This window comes from Doryrhamphus excisus, linkage group LG6 (genome assembly GCF_037039965.1).
Source record: "Doryrhamphus excisus strain RoL-2023G ecotype Guam linkage group LG6, RoL_Dexc_Guam_v1.1, whole genome shotgun sequence".
NCBI classification, from domain to species: Eukaryota; Metazoa; Chordata; class Actinopteri; order Syngnathiformes; family Syngnathidae; genus Doryrhamphus; species Doryrhamphus excisus.
This window is the reverse complement of record NC_136362.1, coordinates 1384723-1403480: the sequence shown is the minus strand read 5'-3', so window position 1 is coordinate 1403480 and position 18758 is coordinate 1384723. Positions and strand designations below refer to the sequence as shown.

Here is an 18758-nt window from a genome sequence, read left to right as displayed (position 1 = left end):
ACATCATAAGAGCAAATAAGACATAGAAAGCCTGTTTACCACCTTCTAAATATGCTTTTTAACATGATTAGAGCCCTCTAGACCTGAAATAACACCCCTATAGTCGCCTCTACTCTCTTATTAGCCAATATAGTAGACATAAGAAGAAAAGACGTAGGTAGTATTGAGCATGGATATCCAAAATGCAGTCCAGGGGCCATTTGCGTCCCTTAACTTTTTCTTTATTGGAAAATTGCAACAAGAAAAATGGAAAAAGCTTGATTTTTATTATGATGATGAAAGCATCTTTTTCATGATGGGGGGGGGCGGGCGTGGGGGGGCAGGGGGGCTCCTCACACCCTGATGACTCGGATACCGCGGGGAGGCGTGAGGCGGACCCCGCAGGGGCGCCCGGCGTAGCACTGACACGCGAAGTTTCGAGCCCAGCCTCGGAGGTCGTCGGCGGACGGGAGCCCCACCGCCACGTACTTCCCGTCGGAACGCAGGATGCTGAAGTGGGCGGGGTCCAGGTGCAGGTAGTGGGAGGAGTTGAAGCTCCGCCGGATGCAGCGGCCCCGCCCCTGGCACAAGGCCTGGCTGCAGAGCATGGCGGCCGCCGTCACGTTGGCGACGTACGGGCTGAGCGTGGATCTCAGGTAGTCGGACAGCGCCTGACAGGACCCCTTGAGTGACAGAAGAGAGGCGGGGCTTACAGGTGAGCCAATCAGGAGCAAATGATGTCAATCAAAAAAATGAGTTCCAGCCACTTTGTTTTATTGACGCCGCCTCCACACAGGAAGTTGTGTGCCGAGGCGAGCCCACAAAACAGGAAGTGCCAAAATGTTTATCGCATCTGTCGCTTGAGATAAGAACGCCGAAGAGGAAACGTTATTCGCCGAGTCACGTTAGCGCCTCGACCTAGCATACGCAAGCTAATGATGCGGTTATTGTGACGAATGGCTCATTAAGTATTGGTCCAGGTGTGCTGGATGCGGTTACCATGGTTACCACGGTTACCACGGTTACCTTGTTGTTGTAGTCTTTGCTTCCGCCCCACATGACCACCCCGGCCGCCCCCAGGGCAGCCGACTCCCCGAGCGTGCTCACCAGGTCCATCTGAAACACACAAAAAGCAGTTTTACTGTTGTTGTGGTCGCCATAGCAACGTTAAAGCGACGGCACCAACCGGGCTCTCAAACATGGCGGTCTGGCCCCGATACAGCGGCCTGGAGTACACGTAGGTGGGCACCGTGTACGGGCGCTTAGGCAGCGCCGCCACCCTCAGCGCCTCCCGAACTCGGTAACGGGCGTACAGCGCCGCCCGGGGCGAGTCCCTCAGTGCCGGGTGGAGGTAAATAGACGGGAAAAGGGCGGTGCTGCGCTCCCAGAGCCACATCAGCTGGTTGTTTTGCTTCCGGGATTTTCCGGAACACTTTCCGGTGTAGTTGGGCTTCTTCCAATTGTAGTTGTCGCAGTTGGGGAACAAGTAGAAGCCCCAGCGGCGGCTCGGTCGCTCGCCCAATCCCAGGTTGATGGTTCGCTCCATGAAACGCCGACTAGCCTGCTGGAATTGATCCACGGCCTCCTGGGAGACTTTCTTCATGGGTAAAAATGGGGTCATTTGAAGGGCGTTAGCGAGGGACAGCTTCTGGTAAATACGCTTGGACCCCCAGTTCTGGTCCCATAAGGGGCGCCAGGATTCCCAGTCGATGACTGCGAGCCCGGGGGAATCATCCTCGGCGATGATGTGATCGATTTGACCGCGAGCTCGCAGTAGATGCGCCGTCAGGTTGCCGTTCTGGGGGACGCCACCCGCTTGGCGCTTATGCCGGGGACCGTCGATTTTGGGGTACAGGCCCAAGCGACGTTCGTAGAAAATGGTCAGGAACTGACCCGGAACGGGGGTGGCCGTGGTGACCGCCTGGAAAGCGGCCGTGTCCAGCGGGATGTGGAGCTGCTGGCACTGCTCCGTGGGGGCGTTCCATACGGCCACAAACGGGTGGTCCGGGATCAGAGGCGGGGACGTCGGCGGCATAGCCGGTACCACGCCATTGATGGCGATGACGATGATGACAATGATGGCGAGGAACGTCTTCATGCTTTTGGAAGTACAACATCACAGGTCAGCCATTTTGGATGAAAGTAAACATACAAGATATTAATACTTTATGATAATTTAGCTAATTTAGCTAATTTAGCTAATTTAGCTAATTTAGCTAATTTAGCTAATTTAGCTAATTTAGCTAATTTAGCTAATTTTGAATTTTGAATTTTGGAATGGAAAAGCAGTTTTATTTCTCACCTTCTGCCGTCCGCTTCAGCTTGACTTCTGATGCGAAACAGGAAGCAGCAACATGCTAACCGCTAATTGTGTTCCTCTTTTTCCTTCCCCTCGCCTTCAGTTAGGTTCTAGCTAGCTTATGACACAACAAAAACAAAAAAAGACAAGCAGAGACGGCGAAGGAACGCATTTTATTTACAGCGCGTTTACATTCAAGTGCCGCATCGTATGTGTCGCGCTACAATCATCGTATGAATATTAATTTTTTTAATTCATAAACACTCCAACTCCATGTTTGACGGACAGGAAACATCAACAGTGTAAGTGCTAGCATAGCAGCTCGCACAAAATAGCCGCGTGGAAATACACACGACACACGAGGTTAGTTAGCATGATTTCCCTACATTCACTTTGTTCAACTTTATGGCGGGAGCGCTGAGGTCCGCCATTTTGTGTCTCGTCACGCTACGTCACGCCGCACCGCCGCCACACAGTCGTCCCTCATTCATCGCGGCTTTTCCAAATGAATCAATAAATGTTTATTCATTTGAAAAATATACATATTTAAACCAATTGTACTTGTTTTGTAAATATTTTTTGTGTTTTTGAACGGAAATACTACATGTAGCGTTAGCACTGTTGTTAGCGTGTCATGAAAAGGAACACACACTTGAATTTTTGATGATCAGAAACATATAAATGGCTACCTTGTTGACTTCCACGCAGCCAAAGTTAATATATATTTTATTTTACAATTAATTACTGTCAAAATTAACAAACTTTGCACTATAATAGCCACCAGGTGTCGGTGTTCGACGAGACGGGCACTAAACTCCTCAGTCAGGTTCCCTGGGGAGCTAATTTACGGTGACACCGATCGAGCTGGAGTTTTATTCATTCATTCATTTTCTATCGCTTTTTCCTTATTTACTTCTTAAATTGTTTATTTACTCCTATTTTCTTTACTGTAGCGGTGACAAAAGTGTAACAACACTTAAAGGAAGTACGCCGCCGAGAAAAAACATGTGAGTCTTTTTATCTTATTTATGTTTACGTATTATTGTATTGAGTAATACAAGTGTAAAGGTGAACAAATGGCTGTTATTTCACATATTGGGTTGTAATAATGTTTAAAAAGGCGTATTTAGAATATCGTAAACCGATTTTCTATGCCATAACTACGGAAATATTCCTTTTATTAACATTGAAGCCTATTGAGTCCAAGAGTGGAAAAAGAGGGAAAAACACGTTCGCTACTTCCGCTACTTCAGATTAAGAGCTGCACATTCGCAGAATTTCTGATGTGACTGTTTACGTATAGGAAAAGCAGTGCACATAAGTGAAAGAATCCGACGTATGGCTAATCTTTTTTTTTTCATTACTAGAACTCAAAAGAGGTGTTTCCACACTAGCTCGGACCGGATGTTAGCATTTTATTTTGAAAAGGCGAGCCGAATAACTAGCCTTTCATATAGCTACAGTATATCTAAAGTATGCCGAAATGTTGACTTAAATGATGCCTATTTCCGGCCGAATTCTTTACATGGCGGCAAGCTATGACCGGAAGTGTGTCTTGTAGCGTCACGTAGCGTCACAATCCCACTGAGCCTGATCTGGGACCAGTTAACCGCGACACACGAGGGACGACTGTATAGCCATACATACGCTTGTTTGTTTTGTTAATAAAACCAACACAAAATGAGAGTAAATGCTGAAAATAACATATTTTCATTCATAAAGTATGTCCTGAAATGTGATTTAGCACCAGTATATCAAATGTAATTAAAACAGCTTATTGTTTAGGAACATTCTTCCCACTTTTTGTACAAGCTAGCTGTCATACGAAGCTTGCCTTATGTTGCTACATGCTAACCGGTGTTCAAAAACAAAACTCCAAATCTTGTTTATGTGTTTTAAAATATTAAAAAAGGACATTGTATGTCGTTTTTCTGATACTTTGGCGATGCTTTGATAAATAATTGCTGTGCTAATTACATTCGGAGGTTCAATCCGCAGGTATTTGGCATGTTAGCATCAATGTTAGGAGGCTAACAAACAGAGCGAGCGTTAGCTAGAAAATGGCCGCCACTGCTAGAATGCCTTCAGTTGCCCAACATGCTAACAAGTGTTTTTAAAAAAAAAAATGTTTGTGTTGGCGTCAAGATGGCGTCTGTGATTTTTGGCTAGCTTGGCTGCTAGCAAAGTTGTGGATAGGCTAATTAAAAGGGACGAGTTAGCATAAAATAAGTGAAATGTCGCTGACGTGCTAACATTTCTGGGCGGAATCGGATTAAAAGTGATATGCTCTTCTGGTTGATGACTTATTGCTATGCTAATTGCATTGCTAAAGTGTTAGCATCACTGTTAGTAGGCTAACAAACATGTCATTGTCAAGTGTTTTGAGTACAGTGAAGTTCAACAGGAGCGTCAGTAAGAATAAACGTCGGCTGCCACCGCTAGGTGGCGCCGCGCTCCTCCCTTTCTCCGCCCGTCCCCCTTGCTCGTGCTCCCACTCTGTCCTCCGCCGCTCTTGCTCGTCGTCCTCGCCGTCCTCGCCGTCCCCATTGTCCCACGGCCCGTCATCCTCGCCGACCTCGTTGATGCTGTCGCAGCGTTCTCCCTCGTGGCCCTCGTAGCAGTGGCATCGGAATCGCTCGCTCAGGAGCTGCAGGTCCCGTGGCGAGTGCCACCCGCTCACAGCGAAGTCGCCGTCGCCCGAGGGCAGGATGCGGTAGCTGTTGGCGCTCAGGTGGAGGTAGTGGCGGGCCTGCGGGTTGCGGCGGATACAGCGGCCGTTGCCCCGGCAGAGGTAGTCGCTGCACGCCTCGGCCGCTCGCGTCACGTTGGTGACGTACTGACCCAGACGGTGGTTGACGAACCACCTGACCTTGCTGCAGTTGTGCTGCGGGAACATGAAGGCGGCCATCTTAGTAACACTAAGCACTGCTTGCATGTAAACATTGGCATAGTACCATTTTTAGCCATTTTCATAGGTAGACACTTGCATAAAGACTTTGCAGGATCGTACTTAGTGTTAGCATGCTAATGTTAGCTTGTTAGGATTGATTGCATGTCAACATATGCATTGTAGCATTTTTAGTAATTGTCATAGGTAGACACTTATATAAAGACTGCACTATCGTGCTAGGTGTTAGCATGCTAATTTTTGCTCATTGGCATTATTTGCATGTTAACATTGGCATAGTAACATTTGTATCCATTTTCATAAGTAGTCACTCATAAAGACTTAACAATATTATGCTAGGTTTTAACATGCTAATGTTAGCATTGCTTGCATGTTAACATTGGCATAGTAGCATTTTTAGCCATTTTCATAGGTAGTCACTCATATAAAGACTTAACACTATCATGCTAGGTGTCCACATGCTAATGTTAGCGTTGCTTGCATGTTAACATTGTCATAGTAGCATTTTTAGCCATTTTCATAGGTAGTCACTCATATAAAGACATAACACTATCATGCTAGGTGGTAGCATGCTAATGTTAGCATTGCTTGCATGTTAACATTGTCATAGTAGCATTTTTAGCCATTTTCATAGGTAGTCACTCATATAAAGACATAACACTATCATGCTAGGTGGTAGCATGCTAATTTTAGCTTGTTAGCATTGCTTGCATGTTAACATTGGCATAGTAGCGTTTTAATCCATTTTCATAGGTAGACACGTATACAAAGACTTTGCACTATCATGCTAGTTGTTAACATGCTAATGTTAGCTTGTTAGCATTGCTTGCATGTTAACATTGGCATAGTAGCATTTTTAGCCATTTTCATAGGTAGTCACTCATATAAAGACTTAACACTATCATGCTCGGTGTTAACATGCTAATGTTAGCTTGTTAGCATTGCTTGCATGTTAACATTGGCATAGTAGCATTTTTATCCATTTTCATAGGTAGACACGTATACAAAGACTTTGCACTATCATGCTAGTTGTTAACATGCTAATGTTATCTTGTTAGCATTGCTTGCATGTTAACATTGGCATAGTAGCATTTTTAGCCATTTTCATAGGTAGACACTTATATAAAGACTTTGCACTATCATACTAAGTGTTAGCATGCTATTTTTTTGCTCATTGGCATTGTTTGCATGTTAACATTGGCATAGTAGCATTTGTATCCATTTTCATAGGAAGGTAACACTATCATGCCATGTGTTAACATGCTAATGTTTGCTTGCATGTTAACATTGGCATTGTAGCATTTTTAGTAATTTCATAGGTAGACACGTATATAAAGACTTTGCATTACCATGCTAGGTGTTAGCATGCTAATTTTTGCTCATTGGCATAGTAACATTTTTATCCATTTTCATAGGTAGGCACTCATAAAGACTTAACACTATTATGCTATGTGTTAACATGCTAATGTTAGCTTGTTAAAATTGCTTGCATGTTAACATTGGCATTGTAGCATTTTTAGTAATTTTCATAGGTACACTTATATAAAGACTTTGCATTACCATGCTAGGTGTTAGCATGCTAATTTTTGCTCATTGGCATAATAACATTTTTATCCATTTTCATAGGTAGTCACTCATATAAAGACTTAACACTATCATGCTAGGTGTTAACATGCTAATGTTAGCATTGCTTGCATGTTAACATTGGCATAGTAGCACTTTTAGCCATTTTATAGGTAGACACTCATATAAAGACTGCACTATCATGCTAGTTGTTAACATGCTAATGTTAGCTTGTTATCATTGCTTGCATGTTAACATTGGCATAGTAGCATTTTTATCCATTTTCATAGGTAGACACATATATAAAGACTTTGCACTATCATGCTAGGTGTTAGCATGCTAATGTTAGCTTGTCAGGATTGATTGCATCAACATATGCATTGTAGCATTTCTAGTCATTTTCATATGTAGACAAGACTTTGCACTATCATGCTCCACCCCTGTTGTAAAGCAAGGGAAGTTACAAAAAAGAAATATATTTGATGTTGGTAAGACGCGTCTGAGCACCAGATGCAGTCATCAAAAGAGCCACACATCATGAAAAGAGCCACAGAAGACAAGCTGACGTCAGCTGGTATTGTTCTCCTTACAGACGGGCCTCCAGAACTACCCCAGATGTTCTTCCACATGAAAGTCGCCATTTGGACTTTTAGAACGTTCAACACCATGAAGGAGTGTCACTGAACTTGAGTCTAGACCCTGGTTGGATCGTCGGAAGTCAAGATCTCGTAATGGAGTCCTTACCCGAGACGACGTCAGGTTCAGGTCGCCCCAGATGACGAAGCCGGCAGCGCCAAGTGCCGCACTCTCCCCGATGGTGTGGACCAGGTCTTTCTGTGAACAGGACACACATGTGAGTGAGTGTGTGTACTCTGAACGGCCGCTAGATGGCAGCAGTGATTAAAAAGCATCTTTGATGAATGAGTTTTATTTTTTTAGGTAACGTGACTGCAATGAAATCAGGTGAAAGGTCAACGGAGGCTTCTTACGGTGGTGAGGAAGGTGAGCGCCTCGTCGCGGTACCCCAATCTCAGGTAGACGTACGTGGGCAGGTCATAGTCCTTGGAGGTGAGCGAGGCCACACGCAGAGCTTCCGTCACCCGGTGGCGCGAGAAGTGGAGGTTGCCGACGCTGTTGGTGTGACTCTTCCTGATGGCGACGGACGGGAAGAGCGCCGTGCTGCTGTTCCACAGCCAGCGCAGCTCATCGTTCCTCAGGCTCTCCAGAAGCGGGCACAAGCCGGTGTAGTTCTCCTCGTGGAGGTTGTAGTTGTGGCAGTCCGGGTAGAGGTAGAACCCCCAGAGGCCGTCAGGGCGGAGGCGCGTCCCGAGCTGGATGGTCCTTTGCATGAACGCACGGGCGCTTTTCTCGAAGCGGCGGCGCGCCAGCTCCTCCACCTGCGCCGTCGTCACATTGATGTACGCCTTGGCGGTGAGCTCGCGAGACTTCTGCCGGTAGATGTCCTTCTTGTGCCAGTTGCGGTTCCACTGAGGGCGCCAGAACTCCCAGTCGATGACAGCCAAGCCGCGGAAGTCCTCTGCGGGGATGAAGTGCTTGATGTCCTTGTAGGCCTTGAACAGGTGCATGTCCAGGCTGCAGTTCTGCGGCACGCCGCCGTGCACGGCAGCGCCCTGGGGCGTGTAGCGGGGGTAGTAACCAAGCCGGTTGGCGTAGAAGATGGTGACGTTCTGGCCTGTCCAGTCAGCGCGCGGGCTGCCGTGGATGTGGAAGATGCGGTCCAGGTTTGCGGTGACGTTGTACTTGATGGCGCACATGTCCAGAGGAGCGTTCCAGGCGGCGATGAAGGGCTTGCGGCCAATCAGAGGCAGCTTGGCAGGTTTCTGCCCAAAGGCGGTGTGGAAGAGCAGCAGGATCCATGAGAAGGTGAGGGTGACCGGAACCGCGTGCTGGGAGGAGGATGTCCCGCTTGCCGGCCCCGGGGGCATCCTGGTGATCAGGCACTGGGGCTGTCACTCATCCTAAGGAGAAGTTACAGTTAATTTTTGTTAGCATGCTAATTTTTGTTCATTGGCATTGTTTGCATGTTAACATTGGCATAGTAGCATTTTATCCATTTTCATAGGTAGTAATTTATATAAAGACTTATCACTATCATGCTAGGTGGTAGCATGCTAATGTTAGCATGTTAGCATTGGCATAGTAGCATTTGTATCCATTTTCATAGGTAGTAATTTATATAAAGACTTATCACTATCATGCTAGGTGTCAACATGCTAATGTTAGCATTGGCATAGTAGCATTTTTAGCCATTTTCATAGTTAGGCACTCATATAAAGACTTAACACTATCATGCTAGGTGGTAGCATGCTAATGTTAGCATGTTAGCATTGGCATAGTAGCATTTGTATCCATTTTCATAGGTAGTGACTAATATGAAGACTTAACACTATCATGCTAGGTGTCAACATGCTCATGTTAGCATTGCTTGCATGCTAACATTGGGATAGCATTTGTATCCATTTTCATAGGTCGTCACTCATATAAAGATTTAACACTATCATGCTGGGTGTCAACATGCTAATGTCAGCGTGTTAGCATTAGCATAGTAGCATTTTTAGCCATTTTCGTAGGTAGGCACTCATAAAGATTTAACACTCATGCTAGGTGTCAACATGCTAATGTTAGCATTGCTTGCATGCTAACATTGGCATAGCATTTGTATCCATTTTCATAGGTCGTCACTCATATAAAGATTTAACACTATCATGCTGGGTGTCAACATGCTAATGTTAGCATGTTAGCATTAGCATAGTAGCATTTTTAGCCATTTTCATAGGTAGGCACTCATAAAGATTTAACACTCATGCTAGGTGTCAACATGCTAATGTTAGCATTGCTTGCATGCTAACATTGGCATAGCATTTGTATCCATTTTCATAGGTTGTCACTCATATAAAGATTTAACACTATCATGGTGGGTGTCAACATGCTAATGTTAGCATGTTAGCATTAGCATAGTAGCATTTTTAGCCATTTTCGTAGGTAGGCACTCATAAAGATTTAACACTCATGCTAGGTGTCAACATGCTAATGTTAGCATGTTAGCATTGTTTGCGTGTTAACATTGGCATAGCATTTGTATCCATTTTCATAGGTCGTCACTCATATAAAGATTTAACACTATCATGCTGGGTGTCAACATGCTAATGTTAGCGTATTAGCATTGCTTGCATGTTAACACTGGCATAGAAGCATTTGTATCCATTTTCATAGGTAGTCACTCATATAAAGACTTAACACTATCATGCTAGGTGTTAACATGCTAATGTTAGCTTATTAGCATTGCTTGCATGTTAACATTGGCATAGTTGCATTTTTAGCCATTTTAATAGGTAGACACTTATATAAAGACTTGGCATTATCATGCTAGGTTGTAGAAGTTACAGTTACAATTACAGTTACGTCACCCTTACGGCATTCTCACGATGCCGGACCAGACTTTTGATGACTAAAGTCCTGAGTGAGCTTCGTTGTTTCTGCTCTTCAAGGATTTCTGGCAGCCAAAGCTGGAAGACTAGAATTCTATACAAGACTCCTTCAAAGGGATTTGGGCTCCAAGACTGACTCCATGGGATGTCGGACAAAAGTCCTAATTGTCCCGGAGTCTGACTTCCACTTCCACGGACGGTTGTTCCGGCATGATTTCAGAGGTCACACTGAGGAAGTCGGTGACATCCACAGACCGCGAACCGCAGCTCAAGCCTCAATGACAAGACGCTCCCGCCAAACGTCTCGTTGTGGTTTGCTGCATCACAGGCGCCACGGTGCGGTTCCAACATGTCGCCCAGCAGCAGACGCGCATCAACCTACAAGCGCGAGTCTCGTCTCTGACATGAAACGGGGAGTTAAAAATTCCCAACGGATGTGAACAGGTGGCGTGTACACTAGGAAGTGGTCTATGTGTACTGGTAGACTACAATTAGATGGTAGAAGTACTGTACAATTAAACAATATGATGTTTCAAGGTAGGCGCTCGGGTTGAGTATCAAACAGAACCGTGTCTGATGTTCCGATTCTCCTGGAATCGTTCATTTAAAAAAAAAAAACATTCAGTGCCTAGGTTGGGTGGATCGGCCTGCCGTATGACACCAAACAAGAAAACACGTCAGGAAAAGACGATGCACTACTCCAGGTGTGAGCAAACTACGACCCGGGGGCCACATTCGGCACGCCAAGTGTTTGAATACTACCCATTCTTTCCAAACATACAAGCTAGCATCATGGCTTAAGCCAACATTTCCATGTTTTAAGTAGCTGTTTTATCAATTTGGTTATTTGATGTGGTCTGTTGTTTACAAAGTGCTCCTGAAAAAGGGACACAAGCACATCATAATAATAATGATAATAATAATCATCATTATTTAATAATAATAATTCATTCATTCATTTTCTACCGCTTTTTCCTCAAGAGGGTCGCAGGGGGTGCTGGAGCATATATTTAATAATAACAATAATATTTTTTATTATTTGTATTATTAAAAATATTATTTAATAATAATACATTGTTTTTTTTATTATTTAATAATAATAAAAATATTTTACTATTCTTAATAAAAATATTCTTATTTTATTATTTTATAACAATAATAATAAATTATTTTATTTTTATTAATCTAAATTTTTATTATTTTATTATTTTTATTAAAAATTATTTTACTATTCTTATTCATTCATTCATTTTCTACCGCTTTTTCCTCACAAGGGTTGCAGGGGGTGCTGGAGCATTTATTTAATAATAATAATAAATATTATTCTTCTTATTAAAAAATATTATTTAATAATAATGATACATTATTTTATTATTTAATAATAATAAAAAAATAGTTTACTATTCTTATTATTAATAAAAATTATTCTTATTTTATTATTATTTTATAACAATAATAATAAATTATTTTATTATTTTATAATAGTAATTGTATTTTTAATAATCTCAGTTATTATTAGTTTTATTAAAAATATTTTACTATTCTTATTATTAAAAACATTCTTTTATTGTTATTTTATAATAATAAAAATAATAATTAATTATTTTATTATTTTATAATAATAATAAATTATTTTATTTTCTGCCACTTTTTCCTCACAAGGGTCACAGGGGGTGGTGGAACATATATTTAATAATAATAATAATACATTTTATTATTATTCTTATAAAAAATATTATTTAAAAATAAATAAATAAATAAAAAATAATAAATTATTTTATTATTATTTTATAATAATAATAAATCATTTTATTCTTCCATAATAATAAATTATTTTATTTTTATTAATCTAAATTATTATTATTTTATTTTTATTTATTTTACTATTCTTATTAATACAAATATTCTTTTATTATTATTTTATAATAATAATAATAACAATAATAATACATTATTTTAAATGATCTCAAAGTGCACATATAGCAGATTGCATGACACTTTTAAGATATAATAATTCTGTGTAAAATATAGAGTCTGGCATAGTCCCTACGTAGTTCCCACTCACGTACCAGGGACCGTCAATAAATGACATGGCATTGAAGTTGAAGAGTTGGTTTTTAAAAAGCCATATATTCAAAATCAAGCCATCAAATTCATGCACTTTGTCTATTGTCCGTCATAAGATACTCATCAGGAACCCAAATGGAGAAGAAAAGTGTCTTTGACCGACTTGAACGATTCAGGGCCCTCCTTTTTCGTGGGACTTTCCAGCCAAGCCTCTTACTTCCTTTGTTGTTCCACAGCAGCTTATGGAAGGCTTTCATTGTTCTCCAGTGGACATCTAAGACGATGCCTGATATGCTGCTGCCTTGCTCAAGTATATGAAACTAATACCACACTGGATCCTGATGGCTTTTCCTCAAAACCCAAGTCAGCTTTGTGGACCACTACACGAACCAAAGACTCCCTCCTGCAGATAGCATTCCCACCGCCTGGAAGTGATTAGCTAAAGCTTGTCGATGCTTGTGGTTCTTGTGGTTTCTGTCCTCCGCCATCTGATTGTCTCCGCTGGAAAATGTGAATCCAAGCCGCAGTCGCCAGGAGGGTCTGGTTCTTGCTCTCGCCAGGTTTGGATTGGAATGTTCTATGAAGCGCCCCTCGTGCTCCTTCATTGCTCAAGGAGGAATAACATCACAGGAACATGAAGATTGGGACGGGACAAATTTAGATTTAGACACTTTTGGTTTGATAATTGAAGCTCAAGCCCCATGTAGCAATGCCAAGGAGCGGAAGCCAAACAAAACAGATTCCCTCAAACACACCATCTGTCGTGTAAACATGCTCCAGCTTCACGCTTCGCTGGTTGGATCCTCGCTCTGGGACGGTACCTGCACTACTACAAAATACACTGCGTGGACAAAAGTATTGGAATACCCACATGGAGTGAAAAATGACTTTTGCATCGGCTTGTTCATCTGCACCAAAATCACCTGAACGTGAGCGTCCACTAGTACCTGGTATCCACATTGGCAGCCCAATACTGGCATGTACTACTACCTGGAAGCCCTACTAGCATATACTAGTACCTGGTGGCCCTACTGGTGACCCTACTAGCATCTACTAGTACCTGGTGGCCCTACTAGGGTTTACTAATACCTGTTGACCCTACTAGAACCTGGTGACCCTACTAATACCTGGAGGCCCTACTAGTACCTGGTGACCCTACAAGGGTTTACTAATATCTGGTAGCCCTACTAGTACCTGGTGACCTTACTAGGGTTTACTAATACCTGGTGGCCCTACTAGTACCTGGTGACCCTACAAGGGTTTACTAATATCTGGTAGCCCTACTAGTACCTGGTGGCCCTACTAATACCTGGTGGCCCTACTAGTACCTGGTGGCCCTACTAATACCTGGTGGCCCTACTAGTACCTGGTGGCCCTACTAGTACCTGGTGGCCCTACTAGTACCTGGTCACCCTACTAGTACCTGGTGGCCCTACTAATACCTGGTGGCCCTACTAATACCTGGTGACCCTACTAATACCTGGAGGCCCTACTGTAGGTGACCCTACAAGGGTTTACTAATATCTGGTAGCCCTACTAGTACCTGGTGGCCCTACTAATACCTGGTGGCCCTACTAGTACCTGGTGGCCCTACTAATACCTGGTGGCCCTACTAGTACCTGGTGGCCCTACTAGTACCTGGTGGCCCTACTAATACCTGGTGGCCCTACTAGTACCTGGTGGCCCTACTAATACCTGGTGGCCCTACTAGTACCTGGTGGCCCTACTAATACCTGGTGGCCCTACTAGTACCTGGTGGCCCTACTAGTACCTGGTGGCCCTACTAGTACCTGGTCACCCTACTAGTACCTGGTGGCCCTACTAATACCTGGTGGCCCTACTAATACCTGGTGACCCTACTAATACCTGGAGGCCCTACTGTAGGTGACCCTACAAGGGTTTACTAATATCTGGTAGCCCTACTAGTACCTGGTGGCCCTACTAATACCTGGTGGCCCTACTAGTACCTGGTGGCCCTACTAGTACCTGGTGGCCCTACTAATACCTGGTGGCCCTACTAGTACCTGGTGGCCCTACTAGTACCTGGTGGCCCTACTAGTACCTGGTCACCCTACTAGTACCTGGTGGCCCTACTAATACCTGGTGACCCTACTAATACCTGGAGGCCCTACTGTAGGTGACCCTACAAGGGTTTACTAGTACCTGGTGGCCCTACTAATACCTGGTGGCCCTACTAGTACCTGGTGGCCCTACTAGTACCTGGTGGCCCTACTAGTACCTGGTGGCCCTACTAGTACCTGGTGGTCCTACTAATACCTGGTGGCCCTACTAGTACCTGGTGGCCCTCCTAGTACCTGGTGGCCCTACTAGTACCTGGTGGCCCTACTAGTACCTGGTGGCCCTACTAGTACCTGGTGGCCCTACTAATACCTGGTGGCCCTACTAATACCTGGTGGCCCTACTAGTACCTGGTGGCCCAACTAGTACCTGGTGGCCCTACTAATACCTGGTGGCCCTACTAATACCTGGTGGCCCTACTGGTACCTGGTGGCCCTCCTAGTACCTGGTGGCCCTACTAGTACCTGGTGGCCCTACTAATACCTGGTGGCCCTACTAATACCTGGTGGCCCTACTGGTACCTGGTGGCCTTCCTAGTACCTGGTGGCCCTACTAGTACCTGGTGGCCCTACTAGTACCTGGTGGCCCTACTAGTACATGGTGGCCCTACTAGTACCTGGTGGCCCTACTAATACCTGGTGGCCCTACTAATACCTGGTGGCCCTACTAGTACCTGGTGGCCCTACTAGTACCTGGTGGCCCTACTAATACCTGGTGGCCCTACTGGTACCTGGTGGCCCTCCTAGTACCTGGTGGCCCTACTAGTACCTGGTGGCCCTACTAGTACCTGGTGGCCCTACTAGTACCTGGTGGCCCTACTAGTACCTGGTGGCCCTACTAGTACCTGGTGACCCTACCAGTACCTGGTGGCCCTACCAGTACCTGGTGACCCTACCAGTACCTGGCGGCCCTACTAGTACCTGGCGGCCCTACTAGTACCTGGTGACCCTACTAGTACCTGGTGGCCCTACTAGTACCTGGTGACCCTACCAGTACCTGGCGGCCCTAGTAGGTTCTCATAATATTACAGGAATACAATCATAATATTATGGTAATAAAGTCATAATATGGGAATAATGGCAAACTATAATGGGAATAAAGTAAAAATATTAGGGGAATCATGTCAGAATATTACAGGAATAAAATCATAATATTATGGGATACTATGGGAATAAAGTCATAATATTATGGGAATAAAGGCCAACTATAATGGGAATAAAGTCATGTTATTACGGAATAAAATCATAATACTACTGGAATAAAGGCCAACTATAATGGGAATAAGGTCAAAATATTACGGGAATAAAGTCAGAATATTACAGGAATAAAATCAGAATATTATGGGATACTATGGGAATAAAGTCATGTTATTACGGAAATAAATCATAAGATGTGAATAAAGGCAAAGTATAATGAGAATAAAGTCAAAATGTTACAGGAATAAAATCATAATATGGGATACTTTGGGAATAAAGTCATGTTATTACGGAATAAAATAATGGTATGGGAATAAAGGCCAACTATAATGGGAATAAAGTCATGTTATTACGCAATAAAATCATAATACTACTAGAATAAAGGCCAACTATAATGGGAATAAAGTTAAAATATTATAGGAATAAAGTCAGAATATTACAGGAATAAAATCTGAATATTATGGGATACTATGGGAATAAAGTCATGTTATTATGGTGATAAAATCATAATACTATGGGAATAAAGGCAAACTGAAATGGGAATAAAGCCAAAATATTACAGGAATAAAATCATAATATGGAATACTTTGGGAATAAAGGCAAACTATAATGGTAATAAAGTAAACATATTACAGGAATAAAATTGTAATATTTGGGAATAAAGTCATGTTATTACGGAATAAAATTATAACACTAAGGGACTAAAGGCCAACTATAATGGGAATAAGGTCAAAATATTGTGTGAATAAAGTTAGAATATTACAGGAATAAAATCAGAATATTATGGGATACTATGGGAATAAAATCATGTTATTACGGTAATAAAGTCATAATACTATGGGAATAATGCCAAAATATTACAGGAATAAAATCATAATATTGGATACTTTGGGAATAAAGTCATAATACTATGGGAATAAAGGCCGACTATAATGGGAATAAAGTGAAAATATTACGGGAATGAAGTAAAAATATTACAGGAATAAAATGATAATATTATGGGATACTATGGTAATAAAGTTATAATACTATGGGAATAAAGTCATAATACTATGGGAATAAAAGCCAACTATAATGGGAATAAAGTCAAAATATTACGGGGATGAAGTCAAAATATTACAGGAATAAAATGATAATATTATGGGATACTATGGTAATAAAGTTAGAATACTATGGGAATAAAGTCATAATACTATGAGAATAAAGGCCAATTATAATGGGAATAAAGTCAAAATATTATGGGATACTATGGTAATCAAGTCATAATACTATGGGAATAAAGTCATAATACTATGGGAATAAAGTCATAATACTATGGGAATAAAAGCCAACTATAATGGGAATAAAGTCCAAATATAACAGGAATAAAGTGGTAATGTTATGAAGAAAAAGTTTCCAATATTATTTCAGAAGAATATGGACGTAAAAAAGCATCAAAGATGGAGGGAAAGGTCAAAGAGCGGCGGGGATGTTGGGGCCCACCCCGGTGGGGGTGCCGGCCAATCACATTCACCCTCAGGAATCGATGGAAGAGCTCGGCCACATCCTGTCCTTTATCTTCCCAGATCTTTGTTCTTTGAATGATCCTACGTATCCTGGCGTCGGATCCCTCGCCAACATTCCTTCCCGCGGCGACCACCTGTGTCGTGACTTTTTACGAGCGCTAAAAGGAGTCGTTACGAGTCGCGGCTCCGACCCAAATTGGGTGGTAAACGTCTCACCTTTTTTTTTTTTTAAACCGACTTAGCCCACATTCCGGGAGCCAGACTCGTACCGCGACATAACATAAACAACACCATTAAAAAAAAAAAAAAAAATGGGTGTGGACCATCTCACCTGGCGATGACGCTGCATGGGGTCCAACCTCGGGGGGGTCATGTCGACCCCAGGCTCACGCAGTCCCACGGTCACTGTGTGAAAGACGAGCCCTGCCATGCTGACTTTTATACGGCCTGGAAGAGAGGGAGGAGGGGCGCGCCACAACACTGAGATTACGACACAGGGAGGGGGGGCGAGCGACATACACACAAACAGTGGAGAGAGAGAGAGAGAGAGAGAGAGAGGGGGAGGCTTTGAAATCCTGAGTTGAGCTCCTCGTAAGGACCATCCTGCCAGGAGGGCTTAGAGTCCAAACACGAAATCACGTGCACATGCCCCACATTGGTAGTTCCCGCTTCAGCCACTAGGGGGGCGGAACGCTAGCGGAAGGATAACGGGATTTTTTTCATCATCATAAAGTGGGAATAGTACATGTCATTGTAGGACTTTATTCCCGAACTGTTCCGACAATAAAATGGAATTTTGTTACAATAAAGTTGTAAATATACAGTGGGGAAAAAAAATATTGTAAATTATTAGATTCTGAAATTTAGGACAAAAAAAAGTTCAAATTTGTTATAATTTTTCTTGGAAATTTATGACTTTTTTCTTTTTTAACGTTCAGAAATGTAGGACAAAAAATTACCTTTTTTTTTTTTAGACATAATTTACCAGAAGAAGAAAAAATTCTTGTAAAATGTAAAAAAAAAAATTCTAGTAAATTAAACATTTTTAAAAGTTGGAAATTTATAAGAAAAAAAGTTGTCTTTTGAAAAAGTTGACTTTTTCTAATAGATAATTTACAAAATTTTAAAAAAGGAAAGAGAAAAGTAAAAAAAGAGACTTGCGTAAACGTGACTTTTTGTAGTAAATAATTTATGAGAAAAACATTTTTGCAAGATCAAAAGTTGTCAATAATTTTTTACATTTCTGAGGAAAAAAAATTGGAAAAAAGTTGTATGTTTTTTTTCTTGTAAATTTATGACTTTTTCTTGTACATAATTTACAAAATTTTAAAAAATAATAAAATTGGACAAAAAAGACTCATGTAAACTTGACTTGTAGTAAATAATTTATGAGAAAAACATTTTTATAAGACAAAAAGTTGTCGAAAAATGTCAAGGCTTTTTTTGGAAATGATGTATGAAAAGAAATTCTTGCAAAAAAAATCTTGCAAATGTATGACTTTTTTTCTCATATAAGAAAAAAGAAATTGATGGAAAGAAATTGTTGGAAAAAAGTTGTAATTTTTTTCGTTTAAATTAATGACTTTTTTCCTAATACATAATTTACAGCATTTTAAAAAAGAAAATAGAAATTTGAAAAAAGAAAGAATTGCATGAAATAGAAAAAAAAGTTTTACGTTTTTTAAATTTATGACTTTTTCTTGTACATAGTTT

General features: G+C 42.0%; 2 protein-coding genes across 3 annotated transcripts; both read right to left on the bottom strand.

The window, feature by feature from the left end:
- Positions 1–328: 328 nt before the first annotated feature.
- LOC131138217 (hyaluronidase PH-20-like) lies at positions 329–2078 on the bottom strand. Its single transcript, XM_078791091.1, has 3 exons — positions 1166–2078; positions 1006–1095; positions 329–662 (listed from the first exon to the last, which is right to left on the bottom strand). Exons 1-3 carry the CDS (start codon positions 2075–2077, stop codon positions 333–335), a joined length of 1332 nt encoding a protein of 443 aa, XP_078647217.1. The 5' UTR covers position 2078; the 3' UTR covers positions 329–332.
- Positions 2079–4425: 2347 nt separating this feature from the next.
- Positions 4426–17758, bottom strand: hyal4 (hyaluronidase 4). Of its 2 annotated transcripts, none has more exons than XM_058086949.2 (4): positions 17377–17758; positions 7739–8728; positions 7494–7583; positions 4426–5162 (listed from the first exon to the last, which is right to left on the bottom strand). In XM_058086949.2, the coding sequence occupies exons 2-4, from the start codon at positions 8693–8695 to the stop codon at positions 4605–4607; spliced, it is 1605 nt and encodes a 534-aa protein (XP_057942932.2). In that variant the 5' UTR covers positions 8696–8728; positions 17377–17758; the 3' UTR covers positions 4426–4604. The 2 variants fall into 2 exon arrangements, with proteins under 2 accessions (XP_057942932.2, XP_078647213.1); XM_078791087.1 differs by having other exon boundaries at positions 4799–5151.
- Positions 17759–18758: the final 1000 nt, after the last annotated feature.